Below are 20,939 nucleotides of genomic sequence, written 5' to 3' on the forward strand. Positions count from 1 at the left end.
GCGTAACAAAACGTAACTCACTGTATGTGGCGCCCGAGGGCAGGTGCTTTTGGCTAAAGTCGCTTACGAGCACAGAGGCAAAAATCCTAAATGAAATAGTAAGTGAAAATAAGCAATTAATGAAAAAGAATAACACCTTCTGGCCAAAAAGGGTTTATTCCAAGAATTCAAGGATGCCTCAATATTACAATAATTCAAAATATTAACCTCTTAAAGGAAAGGAAACTCAGTATGTACAGAAATAGTACTCAAAATTCAGAATTTGTGATTTAAAAAAAAAATGCCTCCTAGCAAACAAGAAATTGAAACATCACTCCAAAATCAGCAGCCAACTATTCAATATTGTATTGAAGACCTTGGCTAATAAATAAGGAAAAAAAGGGGAAATATCAGAATTGGAGAGGAGAGGCCAACGGCCATTATATATAATATATCCAAAATAATCAACTGATAAAACACAACAAAAATCAGCAAGGTTATAGGTTAACGAGATTATCCAAATATCATTAGTTTTATGCAGTAACAATAAAGAAAATGATATATTAACCCTTAAAATAGCAACAAAGCTCACAAAATATAAAGGAATAATCTTAATCAAAATGTATCAAATCTTCATGGAGAACAAATTTTCACTACAGGACATGAAGACTTTATGGAGAAAGATGAAATGGAAAGGAGGATTCCTTATTGGGTTGTTGATCTTAGTATTATCAAACTGTTATTTACATATTCTGGATAGAGTCTTTTGTCTGATAGGTAAGTGTTGTCCGTGCTGTCTTGTCATTTTCCTAATGGGGTCTTGGAAGAGCAAAGGCTTTTGATTTTGATAAACTCCAATTTTCAATTATTTTTATTTTAATGGTTCATGCTTTTCATGGCATAGCTAAAAAATTTTGCCTATCCCACGATTGCAAAGAATTCCTTTGTTTTCTTTTAGAAGTTTCAGAGTTTTTGATTTTACGTTGAGGTTTATGATCCATTTTGAGTTAACTTTTGTATAACGGCTGATGCCTACTTTTGTCCAGACGGTTGTCCGGTTGCTCCAGCACCATTTATTGGCAAAACTTTTCTTCCCTCCACTGAACTGCCCCAACACCTTTGTCGAAAACCAGTTAACCAGATAAGCGTGGATCTATTTTTGGACTCTCTATTCTCCTTGAACTCATTCAAGCCAACAATAATCCATTTCATCAGGGCTTAGTTTCTTCTGTTCAGAAGCCTGTAGGTCCCTGGCTGTAGGATGAATGAAGAGATCAATCCTCCCGAGGTAATGGAATTATTCTGTCTGAGGTAACAAGACTGGGACACCACTGATGTCTGACACCACGCACTTCTGCCTTTCTTTGTGCAGTGCTGAGGAGATGTTGGCAGAAGAGATGTCGAGGACCTCTAATGTGTGTGATTTTCTTAAAGTATTTGAAAATACAAATCCCAAATAAAAGTTAAAGTCATGCTTGCAAGCATGTCATATTGGAGATGAATCTCTCTACTGCCGATGGTGGATCCAGAAATTATAGATAATTGCACAGGAAGGATCCTGAGCTAGGAACAGTATCCCTAAAGGCACTTCCTAAAAGCCTGAACTTCCAGAACTAAAGGTCCATCAACTTCCTTAGAAACTTCTTTGGTCCAACAATATCAGCCAACATTTACTCAATAGTTATATGTTAAGCATATCACTTACATCTTTTTATTATGTTTTCTTAACAATCTTACAAAGGAAGTGCCTTTATTATTTCCACTTTAAAAACAAAGACACTGAGGCAGAGAAAGGATAAACTACCCACCCAGAATGCTCTAGTGAGAAAGTGGCAGAGTTGGGATCTATGACCCTGACTCCGGCTCCCACATCCTTAGCCACAAGACTACACTCACTCATGACTGAGGGAACCTTTTGGAACTCACTCCTGTGGATGAGGCACTTGCCTCAGGTGGCCTGAGGCTGACGAGCTGGCAGATGGGCAGCATCTGTGTGAAGCCACTCACCTGGCCCCGTTAAACCCTTACTGCTGGCCCCACTTTTCTCCCTCATTTCCTTCTGTTCAACATTTCTTGCCTCAAAAGGGACACCTCAAAGAATGGACTTGAAAGACTACCGGGGCAGGCTGAGGGGAGGCAGGGTTTGAAACTGAGGCAACAGGAAGAATGGGAAGGAAGGGATGAGTGTCTTCAGACAGAGAGCTTTCAGGAGCACTAGAAGCTAAAGGTAGGGAGGAAGGGCTGGAAAGAAAATTCCTGGGTAGAAAGTGCAGGCAGGGAGTGACTAAAGATGCCAGGAGGAGAAGGAATGAGTGTAGAAATGAGATTTCCAAGGAGATGGGCAAAAGGAGGGAGCTCAAAGGGTTAAGTTTGGGAAGGGAGAAGCTCTGAGAGAGAGGGAAAGATGAAAAGAGACTGAAAACAGAAGTGTGGGAAGGAGACTGGCCAACATGGCTCCATCCTCTGCATCAGGTAGAGGCTCCCTGAGAGCATAATGAGCAGCTTAAGAACATAGAAAGAACTCCTACCAGCCCAAGCTATGGCGCAGTGCTGAATGCTAAACACTTCGCAGTAATTATAGATTGTTGCACAAGGAGGAGCCTACAGCATTACCCGACCTGAGCTGGGAACAGATCAAATCCTACAAATCAAAAGCCCACAAGTCCAAGAATCAGTCACTTCTGCAAGTAGGAAGATCCTTGGGGAAAGTTCTTGGCTGTGACCTTGCAAGTACAATTTTAAAATATCCTTTACAAGATTCGTAGCTCTAGTTTTGTTCTTGTGAGTGAAATCCCATCTGAAGCTCCTGCAGGAACACCACTGACCTCCTCAGAGCCAGCCCAACCTTCAAGCGTGGCAGACACCCAGCAACACTTGTTGAACCGATACACCAATGAAAGAAGATGGCCGCCATGCCAGGAGCCACCTTCACATTCAGCAAGGACTGGAAAGGAAATAGAGCAAGAAAATAAGCAACTGAGAGGGGTTCCCTTTTATTGCTAGAAGCTTTTCATTCTGGTGGGTGGGCTGGCATCTGAGGCAGGAACTTGGAGAGATGGTCAAGGGGAGGCTTGAAGGACAGCCTTGCTAGTCAAGTGAGAATCAAAATTATGCCAAGCAATCATTTCTGACCTACAACACAAAGTTATTTTTCCCTTCCTCTGCCTCCTTCTCCTTTGCATTTTTCTCTCTCAATTCATTCCTCCTACCCAGGGATACTGGTGTACACAGGAAACAGAGATGAGAGAGAGGGAGAGAGAGAGGGAGAGAGGGAGGGAGGGAGGGAGAAAGGAACAGGCTCCTTCTGCCACTGCTGTGCCTATAACAGCCTCCTCCTCCCGTGCCTCACCCCTACCCCCTTCCCTGCTAGAGCCTGCCTTGCCAATTCCCACTCTTCCATCAGATGTTATGTGGAGGGTCTCCTCCTCTGAGAAGGTCCCAGGACACCTCCTGCACCTCAAGGCTTGATATGGAAGTGTTTTCTGTGTTCTCATGTGATTGTTTTTATCACAGCCCCTTCACCATAAACTGAATGTATCAGCTGATGGGGCTTTGCCCAACTGTGAGCTCCCTGGGAGCAACGGCCAGCTCCTATGAGAAGTCAAGGGCTTTGCAGGGCAACGAGAAAACTCTAGCACTAGTGCTACTTGACTTTGAATCCCCAGTGCCTAGACAGAGGGTCTAGGGATTAGTAGACGTGCATATGGTACCAATTATTATCAGCATATGGCCGTATACTATTTATTGCCAGTCTGTAGTTATTATTTTAATTACAACTGTAATCACGATTCCTGCCACATGACCACTGAAGGAGGTTGGACGCAGACACTGGCTGAGAGCTCCAGGTGAAGAAGTCTTAGTCTACTACAGGCAGGAGAAGCTAATGAGCTGGTCTGACTGAACAGGTCACTGACAGGAGGCTCATGGGCAAGAACGGGACTTCTATGGCCTTGGTATCAGAACCAAAATCATGCCCCTCTTTTGTAAAGCACGACAGTTTATATAGAACATTTCCTCATTCATGACATCGTTTGACTGTCAGTCTCTGTGGTAGAGTAGGCGGCCTGACACCCATTTACACAGCAGGAACTCTTGCTGAGGGAGGAACCATGTTTTGCTACCAGTCACACATCCGGTGAGTGGGGAGGTAGAGTTGGACGGCCAGGTCTTCCAACAGCATGTTGACTGTTCTCCCAAAGACTGTCCCAAGACCGGCTACAGCCACCAGAAGCCCGAAGAGAACACTGCCAGGTCCGCCAGCCAGAGGGGAGAGCAGGAGCCAAGTAAAAAGGATGAGTGGCCCAGTCTGAAATGACCTCAGGCCACCACCTGGGAGGACATCGATCAGCGATTCAGAAACACCAAAATTCAGAATGTTAAGGGCAACAGCACTGTCTTTTAATGATTGTTATTTTAAATAAATGGCTGTTTGATCCTTATCCTAAACCTCTGACAGAAGTATTAGCTCCATCTTATATATGAGGAAGCGCAGGGTGAGGCAGGCTAAGCGACTTGCCTGTGCTGGTCTCGTGGGTGAGAAGAGGCAAAGAGGGGACCCAGCCTCCAACTGGTCAGCGTGCTGCATCCACATACCTCCCGCCATGTCCAGCAGCTTCCCTAAAGCACTTCCTTCTATGTGATTCCACGCATCCATGACTCCCCTCATCCCACACTTGTCCCGCTGCATTCTCCATTGCTTCTTGGTTACTCTGCCTGTGGCACTTTTAAGAGACAAATAACTTGCACAGAGAATGGTAAGGGATGGAGGCAGCAGGAGTAGCCAGACAGGCCAGGGATGGGACCCGCTAGGGCCCTGGATATCCCCTCTAGGACAGCCCTGGCAACAGCCCCTCTGAGTGTGAGAACCCAGGAGGGCCAGACCTCAGAAGCCAAAGAATAACAGGACCACATAAGCCCAAGAGTACTGGCAGCCGATACAGCCCTGGACTAGGAGACACGGGTTCAAAGCTAGGCTCTGCCAGCAGCCAGCTGACCACCCCAGGAAGACACTTCAACTTCAGAGCCCCCACGTCCCACTGGAAGGAGACACATGCCACCTGTCCCTTCTTACCTAAGCAGGGTGTGGCAGGGGTGAAAAGAGGAAGAGGATGATGTTTCTCAAACCAACCCACAGACATAAGGCAACCACTACACTTGAGGCACTGCCCACTCTCCCCGACTTCTAGAACTACTGTTCATACAGAGGTTCCAAGAAAGCTCTTTTGGGAATGGATTCATTAAGGATCTGACGCACTCATGTGCAGGTTGTGGGGAGCAGACTTCCACCGTTTAGTCATGAAGCCCTTGCAGCAGACGGCACGGATTCCATGCTGGGGCCCCAGGGAGCAGCTGGCCTGGCTTTTCCAGCACAACGCCCAGGGCCCGGCGACACCGGCATGACTCAGAGTCGCCATACTTCACGGCTGAGAAATTCCAAACTGTAGAGCTTTCTTATTCAAAGCTTACACATTCTTGCAATTATTCTCACTCTGGAAGGGTGCAGCTACATTAAAAAGAAAGCCACCAGGGACGCCTGGGTGGCTCAGTCAGTTAAGCGTCTCCATTCAATTCAGGTCATGACATCGGGGTCCTGGGATCGAGTCCCCTGTTGGGCTCCCCATTCAGTGGGGAGCCTGCTTCTCCCTCTGCCCGACACTGCCCCTGCTTGTGCATACATGCACTCTCTAACAAGTAAATGAATAAAATCGTAAAAAAAAAAAAAAAAAAAAAAAAGGAAGGGGGGGGGAGGGAGGAAGGGAGGGAGGAAGGGAGGAAGGGAGAAGACCACCAGGAAACAGGCCTGGGGTCAGGAAAATGCTGCTTCTGACAAACCCACAGTAAAAAAACAACCTGATAGAAATCATACCTAAAACGGCAGCCCTGCTTCCGCAGCTCGGCTACTGTAAATAACACTGCAACAGGCAGAGGAACATATACCCTTGCGGATTCGTGTCTCAGTATCCTTTGGGTGAACACCCAGCAGTGTGATTACTGGACGGTTGGGAAGGTCTATTTTTAACTTTTTGAGGACCTCCATACTCTTTTCCACAGTGGCTGCACCAGTCTGCATTCCCACCAACAGTGCACGAGGGCTCCTCCAAGCATCCAGTGACTGCTGAATGGATAAAGCGGCTGTGGCATATACATACAATGGACTATGACTCAGGCATCAGGAAGAATGAAATCTCGCCATGTGCAACAACACGGATGTAAGGAGAGAACATAATGCTAACTGAAGTCCGAGAAAGACAAATACCATATGAATTCACTCGTGTAGAATTTAAGAAACAAAACAGATAGACAAAGGAAAAAAAAAAAGACAAACCAGGAAACAGATTCTTAACTCTAGAGAACATACTGATGGTTACCAGAGGGGAGGCGGGTGCAGGGACGGGTATCATAGGTGATGGCGATTAAGGGGTGCACTTGTGATGAGCACAGGGTGACGTATGGAATCGTTGAATCACTACATTGCACACCTGAAACTAACATAACAATATATTGTAACTACACTGGAATAAATTTTTTAAAAAGGGCAGTTCTACAGTTGAGGGCAAGGTTAAGGCTGTAACTCGGACCTAAAATCATGCCACCACGGCCCTGAAGACCAGTCTCCCTGCTTTCAACCGCCACAGGCATACTTTATTTGACTTACACAAAACTGCCTACCCACTCCCAACCAGAGTTTTCAAAAATGTTTGGTGAGTTGCCAATTTATTTCACATTAAACAGAGGCTTCCATTCTCTCTTGAAAACCTGGAAGGTTTGCCAGCCCTGGGTCCACAGCCCTGCGCAGCAAGTCTGCCTGTCACCACTAGAGGGCAGGCCTTTCCTCCAGGCACACGCTTGCCACAGGAACTGGATGCACTCAAGCTTCTCCCGCTTTCCGCTTTCCGACTGGCTTCTGTGAGCCGCTGATTACACCCCCCAATTCAGATGTGGACAAACGCTGTGGCTGAATGACCACAGGCCAGGGACCAGGGTCTGGCTATGGCCTGCGGGCCTCCCCAGACTTCTAGAGCAGAGAGGGGGAAGTCAAACTGTCGGCTACCACTTGGCAGCCTTTACCCGGCCCCCGTGTGCCGCGCAGCTGATTAGAAGGCCTGCTGTCTGGAGACGGGAACTCACATGCCTTTGTCATCTTTCCATAATGCTGAAGACGGAAAACAAAACAATAAAACCACCTTATTCTTTTCTTCAGAGTTCTGAGGAGATGACCATAAATGAGTCTGATTCTTAAATCCCATACCAGGACTGATAAAACATGCAGCTGGCATGAGTTCTCCGAGGACAGGGCCAGTCCGGGGTAAACTCATGGAGCTCTTTGCCCTCTCGGAACCCCACGTGGGACAGGGCATCAGACATATTTACCCTGCTGTGGCATTTCAGTTGGTGAGCTTCTTCCCTTAGGAACATGTGCACCAAAGGATGGGAGACTGTTCCCAGGTAAAAATGGTTCCACTATCAAGAGAAAGACAACGAGGGCCCCTGCAAAGGCCCATGAGCACAGCTGTGCTCACTTCTAAGAGTGGAGGCATAGTTCCATCCCCTGTAAAACGCAAAGGCATTATCTGACTGACATCTCAATTAATCATACTTAATGCTAAGATTCAGGTCCTGAGAGAATGGAACACAGGACAGCAAGTCTGATGGAGGAGAAGGATGGAGAAGTCCAGGATCCCAGGCCAGAGTGAGATCACTGGGGTGAGGAGATGAGAGTGAGGCATCACAATCCTCAGACTAAGAACACAGAGTAGTCAACAGTACTACCCCCCCTCAGCTAGCTCTGCCTCCGATACGGACTGAAAGCCATGGGTAGGTGTCCATCTTTCCTCACTGTCACCGAGATATTAGAGAATAAGCTTCTGGCCAGCTGTGATGACAAATAGCGAAGACCCTGGTGAGTTACTAAAGGACTGCCCCGACCTCAATTTCAGCTGGGGGAGGGGGTGGCAACTGAAAGCAGCCACTACCATATCTCTCCTAAATGCGGTGTCAAATCCCACTTCATTTTATTCTTCCCCATAAATACACGCAAAACCATGCCCCGGAAAGGATTAACGTCTCCTTCCTAAAAGTGATGTGAAAGGTCTAAGAATTTAGGCCTGGTATAAGATGGTGCACGTAGCCAAATTCAAATCAAATCACATCCTCAGAGAAGAGCCCATATTTTTGCATTTAAATCACTATGCAGCTTGTATATAAAGAATGATTATAACGGCAGCATGAAGATAACCTGATAGGAGACATTAAAGTACTTTTTTTCCCCTGGCATTCCTAAGAGGAGAGGGAAAAAAAAAAAGAAAAGAATCAGAGTGCAGGTAATAGCTCTCACCCAAAGAACAAAACAGTCAAAGACACACTTTAATATGAAATTGTGTCCTCCAGTTTCTGCAACCAAATGTCAGTTCTGCCAGAAAATCCGACGTGAATGGATTTATGCAAGACGCAAAAGAGAAAAATAATTATCATCACAGTAATCATTGACTAGACAAAAAACAACAGATGCAAAGAGCACAGATTGGATCACTCTGCTATATAAAAACATCTCGTTTCTTTTCATGTAAAAGACGTCTCGCTTTAAAAATAGTCAAGAGATCTAAGGAGAGAAACACAGAACCCAGAACCTAGTACCACCTCAAATATGTGACGTTTTTCCTCTTGCCCAGGGCTTCACTCTACCAAGTCATTCACACGCTGCAGTGAGTTCTTCTGGACTCCTAAAATGCTGTATATTCTCTCCCCACCTGCCCGACTTGCCCCAGTAAATCCTTCGTGAGAGATAACACGGAAGGCTGGTACCTCCAGGAAAAACTGTTAAGGAAAAAGAAGGACCTTACCACTTCTGGGAGCAGCCTAGTTGAGAGGTCATGGATGGCTTTGACCACTATACATATGGATGACAGAAGGAATATCACCCCCAAGATGACACAGGCTCTGCAAAGAAACAGAACATTGAGAATCTCAACTGGGAGAAGTCCACTCCTCTCATTTACACAATAATGCAACCCAAGGTACTGGTACCCAACCATAATTCGCCACATGCCCACCATGACCACCCCCAGTCTCGGAACTGATACTGAATCATCTCTAGGATCTCAGGCTAATTTATCAGCAAAACCAACCCCGTGGGAAAAGGGCTCACCGTCCTACATAATCTCAGAGCATCCCATGAATGCTGGCATGGGAGGAATTTCAAGGACGTTACATCCATCCCTTCCACCTGACAACACAATATGCCGGTTCACCTCCAGCTGGAGGGTTCAGAGTTTAACAGCAAAGAATAAAGGCTCTACCATTTAACATGCTTGATTTTGGTCATGCTACTGAGCTTCTTTTAGCTTCACCTGTTAAATAGGAATAATATTTCCCACCTGAAGATGAAATGAGCATTTAAAAAAAAAAACCCATTAATGTTAGCCTAAATAAAGGAAAAGAAAAGTCCACTCTGGATGTCTCTTTCTGATATGATGTGATAGACACCACTGTATTTTCCCAAAGATAAAAAGGAAGAATGATTTGGTTAACAACAAAAGATAGTGTTTATGCCAAGAGGAAGTCAGTCTCTAAAAATAAAGGAGAAGAGGGAAGGAAGAATGAGTTCAACGGAGACATCAGCACAGGTGGCGGCAGGAGGAAAACCAGAGCATGCACAGCTAGGTGCGGGGCGGGGGCTGGTAGGAAGTGCGGGGGAGTGCAGGACATAGGAGCTTTCTCTGGCAAACCAGACACAGCAATTTGCAGGAGAAGCAAAGATGAAAAATGAAAGTAAACACGAGGAAACGATGATAGTAATATGGGAGTCAAAACACCAAATGAAAACAAAAATAGAGAAAAAATGAACAACTACAATTAGCTCTAGGTCATTCCCATCCCAACCTGATGTCCCCACCACTTGGCAACCTCCCCAGCCCTATCCTCTCCACTATCAAATAAAACCATTTTTCACTGTCCATCTTGGATTCCATTCTCTGGATTAACAGAACAGCCTCAAATTGCCCACGTAACATTGAAGTCACACCTACATAGCTAGAATCCTAATGAGCCCATGGACAGACATGATCCCCCAAACCTCAAAGCCAGAAATAAGTGGGTAAATAAGGCTGCTTGGAGCCCACTCAGTAGGCTTCTAATGTACACTCTAGTTGTAGGTTTTATTCTTTCAAAGACAGAAAGAAGGGTTCATTGTAGATTAGTGCATAACACAAAATATAGAGACTGTAGGAAAAGTAATGAATGGGCTGGGGAATCTTGGTACAGACGTGAGCAAAAGAGGACCTGGCCCTATGCACCAAAATGGGTGATCGTCCCAGGTGCCACACATCCCCAGAACGAGCCCGGGTTGGGGGAAACACAGACTCACGGAGGAGAGAAGGTAATTCAGGCAGTAAGTACTCACTGATGCAGTGGCAGGAGGGAAGAACGCTGACATGAGGCACTGAGCCCAGGGCTGGCAACCCCAGGCCTGGCAGGGCTATGGGGCAAAAGGGGCTGCAGCCAGGAGGGGCGTCATGAGGGAACGAGGTCCATCTACTGGAGGCTTTAGTGACGAGATAGTTGAACAAAGCTGAGAAATCCCGGGGATCGGGGGATCAATGCTCCCGAGGCACTGGCCCCCGAAACCCAGCTGTGCCCATGGGGAAGCAAGCTAGGGGCCACTGTGACCAGCACTTGAAATCACCATTCCTACCTGCACACGGGGGTGGGGGGAGGTCTCCAGGATAAGTCTCCAATGTACATTGAGTTTTTCTCCACTCAAAAAATTCCTGAGTGTCTACCAGAGACTCTCTCTGATGCACTCTTTCAGATAAAGTCAGCCATCAACTCCGTGCTTCTCCACCCAAGGGCCTCTTGCACTCACCTGGGAAGTGTTTTTGAACAACTGCCCAGGGACCACTCCAGTTCAACTGTATCAGAAACTTGGGAAGCAAACCGAAGCATCTGCATTTGCTTCAAAGCTCCCAGGCAATTCCCAGAGGCACTGGGGTTGAGAGCCCTGCACCCGGACCCAGGTGGGGCCTTGCCCTCAGGGAGCTTCCACGGTGGTGTAGAAAGCCACATTCCCTGGACAGAAGGCAAGGCGGGAGCGGTCATCGCAGCTGGGGAGGAAGGGAGAGGGCTAATGGTCTCTGTGAGATGCGTACTGTATTTTTTTTTACTGAGCAGCTTTCTCTCTTTGAGACACAAGTAGGGCAGGCACCACTTGGGTGCTAGACCTTCTACAGACAATTTATGACAACAACCTCAGGAAGTCTTCATCTCCATACTTCTCTGGGGGTGGGGGAAGAAACAAATGTCTGGGCTTCTTGCTGACAGGTAACAGGGATGCTGCAAGAACCCATTTTCTCCAGGCCACTGCAGAAACACCAGTACAATGCACAAAAAGTGGATGGGAATCTTGTTTACATCTCTTAAGGAGACAAATATAAAGGATGCAAGTCTCCTTACATACTATCTTGCTTATATATCTTGAATCAAAATTACACTACAAATCCCTTAAGGGCAAGAACCATATTTTTAGATCTCGGTATCTACACGAGCACGTAGCAGGTGTCCCATGTGCACCTGTGGAGTAGATGCAGGTGCTAACTGATTAAGTAATTACTAGATAATTTCTAAGTGTCCCCCATGGAGTGTAAGGGGCATCAACCACTTCACAGTGCAGATGGGCAGGGGAAGGACACTCCTAATACTTTAGCCAAAATGCCTATTAAATAGCCCACCTTCTCAAACCACTCTGAAATATAACCAAAATCAAAAGAAATTAATGGTTTGGTTTATTAAAGTTGAATTTTACCAAAGTATAATCATATTTTCTTCACAAATATACCCGTGAATAGGCTCAAAAATGTTTTAATCTTTTCATCTTCTTTTAAATGTGCTGCAAATTCAAAAACCATCGTCGCCCTTCCTTCAACACTGCTGGGAGCTGGCGTGTCAAAGCTGCTCCCACAGCCTAAACCGGCTATTATTAGCAGAGGGTGTGATGCTATTTTTTAACATTTTATTAATAATATATTGTGTTTATACAGCAGCTTTGTCCTCAGGCGCTCAGTTCCGCACAGCAGTGCTAAATGCCCCGGCGGCCACTCACCAGATCGGAGTTTCTGCTTTTCTGCTATTTTCCAGGCTGAGAAGGCAAGAGGTGTGTTCCATAACCACAAGTGGTCAAAATGGGAAAGTCGAGGATGAGGAGGCTTGCCCAAGGTCACCCAAGGAGTCTGAAGTCCACGCAGAAATACAGCCTGGTCACCTGACTCACCCCAGCGGCCGGCCCCGTCAACCCCCTGGCCGCTTAAAGACCCTCGGCACCCGCATCACGTCCTCACAGCTCCACGGCCCTGGGGCTGTGGCGGCCTCCAAGGTGCATGCAAGACTTGGGTCGGGAGCCAACTCTACGAATGCGGCTGCTTCTTTCTGCAGCTGTGTGCTGCTTCCTGGTTTGGGAGGAAGCAGACTGGGGAGCGGTGGAAGATCACTGCGCCATCAGCACGTCATGTGGCCTTCGCCAGGGGAGGCCGGTCTGGCAGGTAAAGGGCAACGTGCCCGTGGGCCTGACAGCACCGGGCAGCGGGGTCACTGGAATGAATGCAGATTCCTTCTCCCTCCTGCCCAAACCCCAGAGGAGAAAGACACTGAGTCGGAAAGAGGAAAATGCAGTGCCTCCGTCAACATAATCCCCCAAATGAGCACACCCTGAAGTTGAATTTAAACTCCCATAGGACCACTGGTTGTCAAAGAACGGTCCATGGAACAACAGTGTCAGCATCACCTGCGAACTTGTTAGAACAGCACATTTTTAGTCCTGAATCTGCTGAATCAGAAACGCTGGGGAGGGGGCCCAGCAATCTGTGTGTTAATAAGCCCTTCCAGTGTTTCTGATGCACGGTAAAGACAGAGCCCATATTATAATAGTTTTCCCCAAGACACATTTAATGTCTGAAAGACAACTAGTAAAATGTAGAGGGATGATTAAAGCCACTGGCCATCTCTTTTCCTTCTGCTAAAGGCTACAGATTACTAAACGTGCACAACATTGTAATTCTACGAATAACCTTGCAGTAAACATAAATACTTTTTTGCCTCTGAAAGTATAAGGGCAAAACCTACTGACAGATACGCTTACATCCCAAATGATGTCAGGTTGAAAGTTTGGTCCTTTGTCAATTGTAGGTTAGAAGGCCTTTGGTTCACATTAATAAAGCATGAGTCTTCTACCAGTTCTAAGTTATTTTCCATCAGATCCAAACAGCCTAACAGAAGTTTTGTCTTGTCATCCCCGAACGTAAAAAAGACCTAAAACACAGTAGCCCTGGTAATTAATCACTTCAGTCCACGGCTTAAAGTGTCAATGTTTTATTTCTCATCTTTCATCCTGGTGCCCAAAGCACTTGTAATCTGGGCTACGGTTCAAAGTAAAGTAACGAAAAATAAGACAGTCAAGTGATGAGCCCAAACACGGCACTTAGGGACGCACAGCCTCTGGCGTTATTTTATTCCAGCTAGGTTCTCTCTCCCTTCATGTGCTCTGCCATTTTAAATAAAGCCACAAAGTCATTTGGAGGCAGGATAAAGGGAAGGAGAAAGCGAGCAATGAATGCTTAGGAGCCATTTCTCATTCTCTATAATGCCCACGCCAAACATTTTATTCAAGACTGCCATCTTCCTCCTTCCCTGGATTCTCCGAAGCTCAACCCCACCTCCTTTCACACACACATTCCCATCTCTCTTCTCTACCTTCATCCTCATCCATCTGTGGTATGAATGGTTCCCTGGCCAGAGCTCTCCAGACAAGTGGTCCACACCCTCTCCGTGGTGAGATCATCCATCTCCCCAAACACGTAACCACCTACTCACGTGTAACGACCTCCCTCAACAAATGGCCCTTTGTTCATATCTGTATGAAAGTACAAGCTGACTAGAGCCACCAGCTTAAAATCTTGTTTACGCAGGACTCTCTTTCCTAGCTTCAATGGTAAGGACAAAAGTCAACATGAGGGATTTATAGAAGAATTAGATTCTATAGCAATGCAGTCCTATAGAATTTTCTGAGATGATGGAGTGTTCTATTCTGCACTGTCCAGTATGGTAGCCACTAGCCATATGTGTCTATTGGGTGCCTCGAATGTTGCCAGAGCAACAGAAGAAATGAAACTTTAATTTTAATTACTTTCAATTAATTATAATTTAAATGGCCACGTGTGGTTAGTGACATATCAGTGCAGCTGTAAAGGCTGCGCTGAAATTAGAGAGGTTCATCAGTGTATATGTACATATGTATGTAGTCTACATCTATCTACTTACACTCCCTATATATTATCTCAATAAGAAAGAAGAAGGAAGGGAGGGAGGGAGGGAGGGAAGCCCAGGAGCTGCTCAGCAGGATCAGGTAAACGTACGTGAGCTGGCAGGGTTTGCTGTTGCAAAGGAGCATCGTGCCTTTGGTACTTTCCACTAATGAATCCATCACTTCCCTCCATCCAGTAAACTCCTCCCACTCCCCAGGTTCACATGCCGAGTCTCACTCTTGTTCTCATCTATTGTCAGCCAATCTCAGCCACAGCTACTGCTCCACCAGGGGTAACTGCACTTTTTTAGAAGGGGATCTGTACTTCAGTCATTCGCACTTGAAGGTGTACATGCCAAGCCCTGAGGCTAAGGAAAACATAATCTATTCGCAGTCTCCTGAGAGCACAAATGTAGGATGGGAAACCTGAAAATCATCACAGGAAGTCATTACTTATGAATGTGAAAATGGACAAGAAACAAAATGAACACAGTAACATGGTGAAATACAACCTGGGGACAGAGTGGGAAGGAAAGATGACTCTGCAGTGTGACATTTATTTTTTTTAAAGATTTTTAAAAATTTATTTCAGAGAGAGAGAGAATGAGTGGAGGGGAGGGGCAGAGGGAGAGGGAGAAGCAGACTCCCTGCTGAGCAGGGAGCCCAGCATAGGGCTTGATCCCAGGACCCTAACATCATGACCTGAGCAGAAGGCAGACGCTTAACTGACAGAGCCACCCAGGCACCCCTGCAATGTGACATTTAATCTAGGTCTAGAAGAATGGACAGAAATCATTAAGCAGAAAAAATGGAAGGCTAGGGAGGACACTCCATGCAGAGGGGACTTTATGAGCCAAAGTGTGAGGACATAGCACTGTGGGGCCCTGCTTCAGAAAAAACGCAAAGTAGAGGTCCTACACATGGATATGTTCATGCTCCCTATTAAAGACAGATCACACGTTAGTCCACAAAACAAGTCTCAATAAATCCAGTAAGTCTGAAATCATATCGAGCATCTTTACTGACCAAAATGACAGGAAACTAGAAGTTAATCACAAGAAATCCGGTGGAAAACAACACAAACACATGGAGGCTAAACATGCCACTAAGCAACCAATGGGTCAACAAAGAAATCAAAAAGGCAATTAAAAAAACACCCAGAGACAAGTGAAAATAGAAACACAACAGTTCCAAATCTTTGGGACATAGCAAAAACAGTTCTGAGAGGAAAGGTTATGGCAATACAGCTCTACCTCAAAAAATAACACAAATCTCAAATCTCAAATAAACAATTGAACTTTATAGCTAAAGGAACTAGAAAAGCCCAGTTAGTAGAAAGAAGGAAATGATAAAGATCAGAGTTGAAATAAATGAAATAAAAACAAAACAAAAAAATCAATGAAACTAAGAGGTGATCATTTGAAAAGATAAACAAAATTGATAAATCGTTAGCCAGATTCATCAGGGAAAAAAAAGAAGACTTAAATAAATAAAATCAGAAATGAAAGAGGAGAGTTTACAACTGGTACTACAGAGGTACAAATGATTACAGACGATACTAAGAAAAATTACTGCCAACAAACTGGACAACCCAGAAGTGGATAAATTTATAGAAACATCCAATCTTGCAAATTTGAATCCTGAAGAAATAGAAAACATGAACAGACAGATTACTAGTAACAAATTGAAATGGTAATCAAAAATTCCCAACAAATGAAAGTCCAGGACCAGATGGCTTCCTAAGTGGATTCCACTAAACATTTAAAGAAGAGTTAATACCTTGTATACCTGAAACTAATATAACACTGTATGTTAATGATACTGAAATTAAAATTAAAAACTTAGTAAAATTTTAAAAAAAGAATGAGGAAAAGAGGCTTTGGAAAAGCAGGGGGGAAAAGAACCAATACCTACTCTCCTCAAACTATTCAAACTATTCAAACTATTCCAAAAAAATAGAAGAGTAAGAAATGGTTTCAAATTCACTCTATAAGATAAAACCAAAGACACTACCAAAAAAACCCAAAAAACAAAACTTATAAGCCAACATCTCTGATGAACATAAATGCAAAAATCCTCAGTAACATATTAGCAAACTGAATTCAACAATGCATCAAAAGGATCATTCTCCATGATCAAGTGAGATTTATTCCAGGAATGCAAGAGTGGTTCAATATACACAAATCAACAGTATGATACACCACATTAACAAACTTGGGATACAAATCATATTATCATCTCAGGAGATACAGAAAAAGCATACGACAAGATTCAATATCCATTCATGATAAAAAAAAAAAACACTCAATAAAGTGGATTTAGCAGGAACATACCTCAACATGATAAGGGCCACATACGACAGACTTACCCCAATATACTCAATGGTGAAATGCTGAAAGTGTTTCCTCTAAGATCAGAAACAAGACAAGGATGTCCACTCTCACCACTTTTATTCAACATAGTACTGGAAGCCCTATCCATAGCAATCAGACAAGAAAAAAAGGCATCCAAATTGGTAAGAAAGATGAAACTGTCACTATCTGCAGATCATGATAATAGAGAAATCCTAAAGGATCCACACACAAAAAAAAAACCTCTCTTAGAAATAATAAATTAATTCACTAAAGTTGTAGGATACAAAATTAATACAGAAATCTGTGTTTCTATAGACTAATGAGGTGGCAGAAAGAGAAATTAGGGGGAAAAATCCAATTTACAATTAAATAAAAAAGAATAAAATACCTAGGAATAAATTTAACCAAAGAGGTAAAAGATATATATACACTCTGAAAACCATAAGACAATGATGAAAGAAACTGAAAACAACATAAATAAATGGAAAGATATGCCATGCTCATGAACTGGAAGAATATTGTTAAAATACCCACACTACTGAAAGCAATCTATAGAATCAATACAATCCCTATCAAAATGCTAACAGCAAAGAATCCTATAATTTGTATGGAACCACAAATACCTCAAATAGCCAAAACAATCTTTAGAAAGGAGAACAAAGCTAAAGGCATCCCAATTCCAGATTTCAAAATAGACTACAAAGCTGTAACAATCAAAAGAGTATGGTACTGGCACAAAATTAGACACACAGATCACTGGCACAGAATACAGAGCCCAAAAATAATCCATGCTTGAATGGTCAATTAATCTACAACAAAGGAGGTAAGAATACACAATGGGGAAAAGAAAGTCTCTTCAATAAATGGTTTTGGGAAACCTGGATGGCTACAAGCAAAAGAATGAAATGGGACCATTTTCTTACATCATACACAAAAACAAACTCAAAATGAATTAAAGACCTAAATGTAAAACCTGAAACCATAAAACCACTTAAACGAAAACACAAGCATAAATATTTCTCTGGATCTGCCTCCTCAAGGAGGAGAAACAAAAGCAAAAATAAATAATTGGGACTACATCAAACTCGAAAACTTTTGCACAGTGAAAGAAACCATCAACAAAACAAAAGGGCAACATATTGAACGGGAGGAGGTATTTGCAAATGATATATCCAATAAAGGGTTAATATTCAAAATATACAAAGAACTTATACAACTCAACACCAAAAAAAACCAAAAAACAACAACAACAACAAAAACTCCAATTAAAAATGGGCAGATGCTACTGGGTGTTTACTCCAAAGATACAGACGTAGTGAAGAGAAGGGCCATATGCACCCCAGTGTTCATAGCAGCATTGTCCACAATAGCTAAATTGTGGAAGGAGCCGAGATGACCTTCAGCAGATGACTGGATTAAGAAGCTGTGGTCCATATATACAATGGAACATTACTCAGCCATCAGAAAGAACGAATTCTCAACATTTGCTGCAACATGGATGGCACTGGAGGAGATAATGCTAAGTGAAATAAGTCAAGCAGAGAAAGACAATTATCATATAATTTCTCTCATCTATGGAACATAAGAACTAGGATGATCAGTAGGGGAAGAAAGGGATAAAGAAAGGGAGGTATTCAGAAGGGGGAATGAAACATGAGAGACTATGGACTATGAGAAACAAACTGAGGGCCTCAGAGGGGAGGAGGGTGGGGGATTGGGATAGACTGGTGATGGGTGGTAAGGAGGGCACGTATTGCATGGTGCACTGGGTGTTATACGCAACTAATGAAGCATCGAACTTTACATCGGAATCTGGGGATGTACTGTATGGTGACTAACATAATAAAAAATCATTAAAAAAAATGGACAGATGACCTGAACATTTTCCAAAGAAGACATCCAGATGGCCAATGTACACATGAAAAGATGCTCAACATCACTGATCATCAGGGAAATGCAAATTAAAACCACAGTGAGATATCACCTCACAGCTGTCCAAATGGCTAGTATCAAAAAGACAAGGGGGGGGAATGAACCATGAGAGACTATGGACTCTGGGAAACAAACTGAGGGCTTCAGAGGGGAGGGGGGTGGGGGATTGGGATAGGCCGGTGATGGGTATTAAGGAGGGCACATATTGCATGGTGCAGTGAGTGTTATATGCAAATAATGAATCATGGAACATTGGATCAAAAAATGAAGGATGTACTGTATGGTGACTAATATAACAAAATAAAAATTATTAAAAAAAAAGACAAGGGAAAAAACAAGAGTTGGTGAGGATGTGGAGCAAAGAGAACCCTCGTACACTATTTGTGGGAATGCAAACTGGTGTAGCAACTGTGGAAAATGGTATGGAGGTTCCTCAAAAAATTAAAAACAGAGATACCATATGATCTAGTAATTCCACTTCTAGATATTTATCCAAAGAAAATAAAAACACTAATTTTGAAAGATACATGCAGCCCTATGTCTACTGCAACATTATTTACAATATCTAAGATATAGAAGCAACTTAAATACCCATCAACACACGAATAAATGTGTTATACACAGACACACACAATGGAATATTACTCAGTCATAAAAAAGGAATGGACTCTTACAATTCACAACGACATGGACAGACCTACAGATTATAATGCTACGTGAAATAGGCCAGTCAGAGAAAGACAAATACCATATGCTTTACTTACGTGTGGAATCTCAAAACAAAAAAGCAGAAACAGACCCATAAATACAGAGAACTAATAGTTGCCGTGGGGGGAGGGATGGATGAAATAGGCAAAGGAGATTAAGAGATACAAACTTCCCAATATAAAGTAAATCAGTCATGGAGATGAAAAGCACAGCACAGGGAATATAGTCAATAATATTGTAATAACTTTGCGTGGTGACAGATGGTAACTGCACTTATCATGGTGAGCATTTCGTCTATAATTGTCAAATCACTGCATTGTATGCCTGAAACTAATATAATATTGTACGTCAACCATACTTCAATTAAAAAAAATTTTTTTAATTAAAAAAAAATGTGCAGAGGATATTCCTGGAGCATTTGGCCTAAGGAGAGCAGCAATGCAAGGGCCACATGAAGACTGTCCCTCTGTGTCCTGAAAGTCCCCTCAAGACGGCAGGTGCAAAATCATGGCTCTTAGATGGTGCATGGACCAGAGTGTTGTATTTAATAGGTACATATTTCAACATACAGTAGGAAAAAACCCAGTTAGCACCCCAAGCCTTCAAAGATATTATTGCTTAGGGGGAAATTAAGATTACATTTAGGTAAATATTCAGTAAATAATAGCAAAGGTGATTTGCAGATAGGGCAAAGATCGTCAAGGTGAAACACACATTTCTGAGTAATGACAGAAGTCACTGGAGGATTTTAAGCAAGGGAGGCCCACAGTGTCATCTGGGCTTCACAAAGACCCTCCGGCTGTGGGTGGGGTTTGACAGGAGTGAAGGGAAACAAACTAGAGGCAGGAGATCAGCTGAGAGACAGCGCTAGAGGCCAGGGAAACCAAATGATGACTCCCTCCACAGGGGCCAGGACAGCTGAGAGGGATGGACAGGCATAGACACTGAGGCGCCTAAACCGTAGGAACTCAGGAACCAACTGGATCCAGACAGTGGGGAAGGACACAAGGACAGCCCTGATTTTGAGACTGGCCAAAAGAGACGAGGTAGCGCACGTTCCCGAGCAGGCAGTGCGAAGCTGGAGTAGGGGCTGGCAGGGAGCCTGCTTGGGACTTGCTAAGCTTGAGGAGGAACGCCCAGACAGCCAGATACCCCGAGCCTAGCCAAAGAGGCATCTCCTGAGCCCGGCCTCCCCAGGCCATCTTCTTGGGGCCCCCAGGCCTCACACTGTTGTTTCTGGGGTGTGGAGAGGTGCAAGGAGAGACAGGAACAGGAAACAGCCATCCTAAAGGTTGCCAAACCCTACCTAGTACCTCCAGTTCCAATACACACTGCGGGGGAGTGCGTGCTGAGACTCACCGCCAGGCTCTTCAATCCATCAACCAATACTGACCAACACCTATGATGTGCTAGTGCAAGGATTCAGCAGCAAACAAGAAAGTGAGCAATTCCTTGCTCTCATGGAGCTTACACAGTGAGAGTCAGACAATAAGAAGTCGAGCATATAAGCACAGGTTGCATAAAGCAGCATAAAGGAAGAGAATAATGAGAGTGTTATTTTATATACAATAGTCATGCTTCTTGCTGACAACAGGACATCTGACCAAAGCCCTAGAAATAGGAGAGTGAGCCGTGCAACCATGTGGAAAGAGCACTGTGGACCAAGGGGACAGAGGGCA

General features: G+C 44.0%; 1 protein-coding gene across 1 annotated transcript in view; it reads right to left on the bottom strand.

Annotated features, from left to right (window-relative positions):
- The window catches only part of TMEM163 (transmembrane protein 163), a 221,394-nt gene that overhangs the window by 33,340 nt on the left and 167,115 nt on the right, over positions 1–20,939 (bottom strand). Inside the window, exon 5 of the mRNA XM_034654463.1 lies at positions 8,820–8,916. Within this exon, the coding sequence (XP_034510354.1) occupies positions 8,820–8,916 (97 nt within the window). The remainder of the gene's footprint in view (positions 1–8,819; positions 8,917–20,939) is intronic.

This window comes from Ailuropoda melanoleuca, chromosome 2, assembly GCF_002007445.2.
Source record: "Ailuropoda melanoleuca isolate Jingjing chromosome 2, ASM200744v2, whole genome shotgun sequence".
Lineage (NCBI taxonomy): Eukaryota > Metazoa > Chordata > Mammalia > Carnivora > Ursidae > Ailuropoda > Ailuropoda melanoleuca.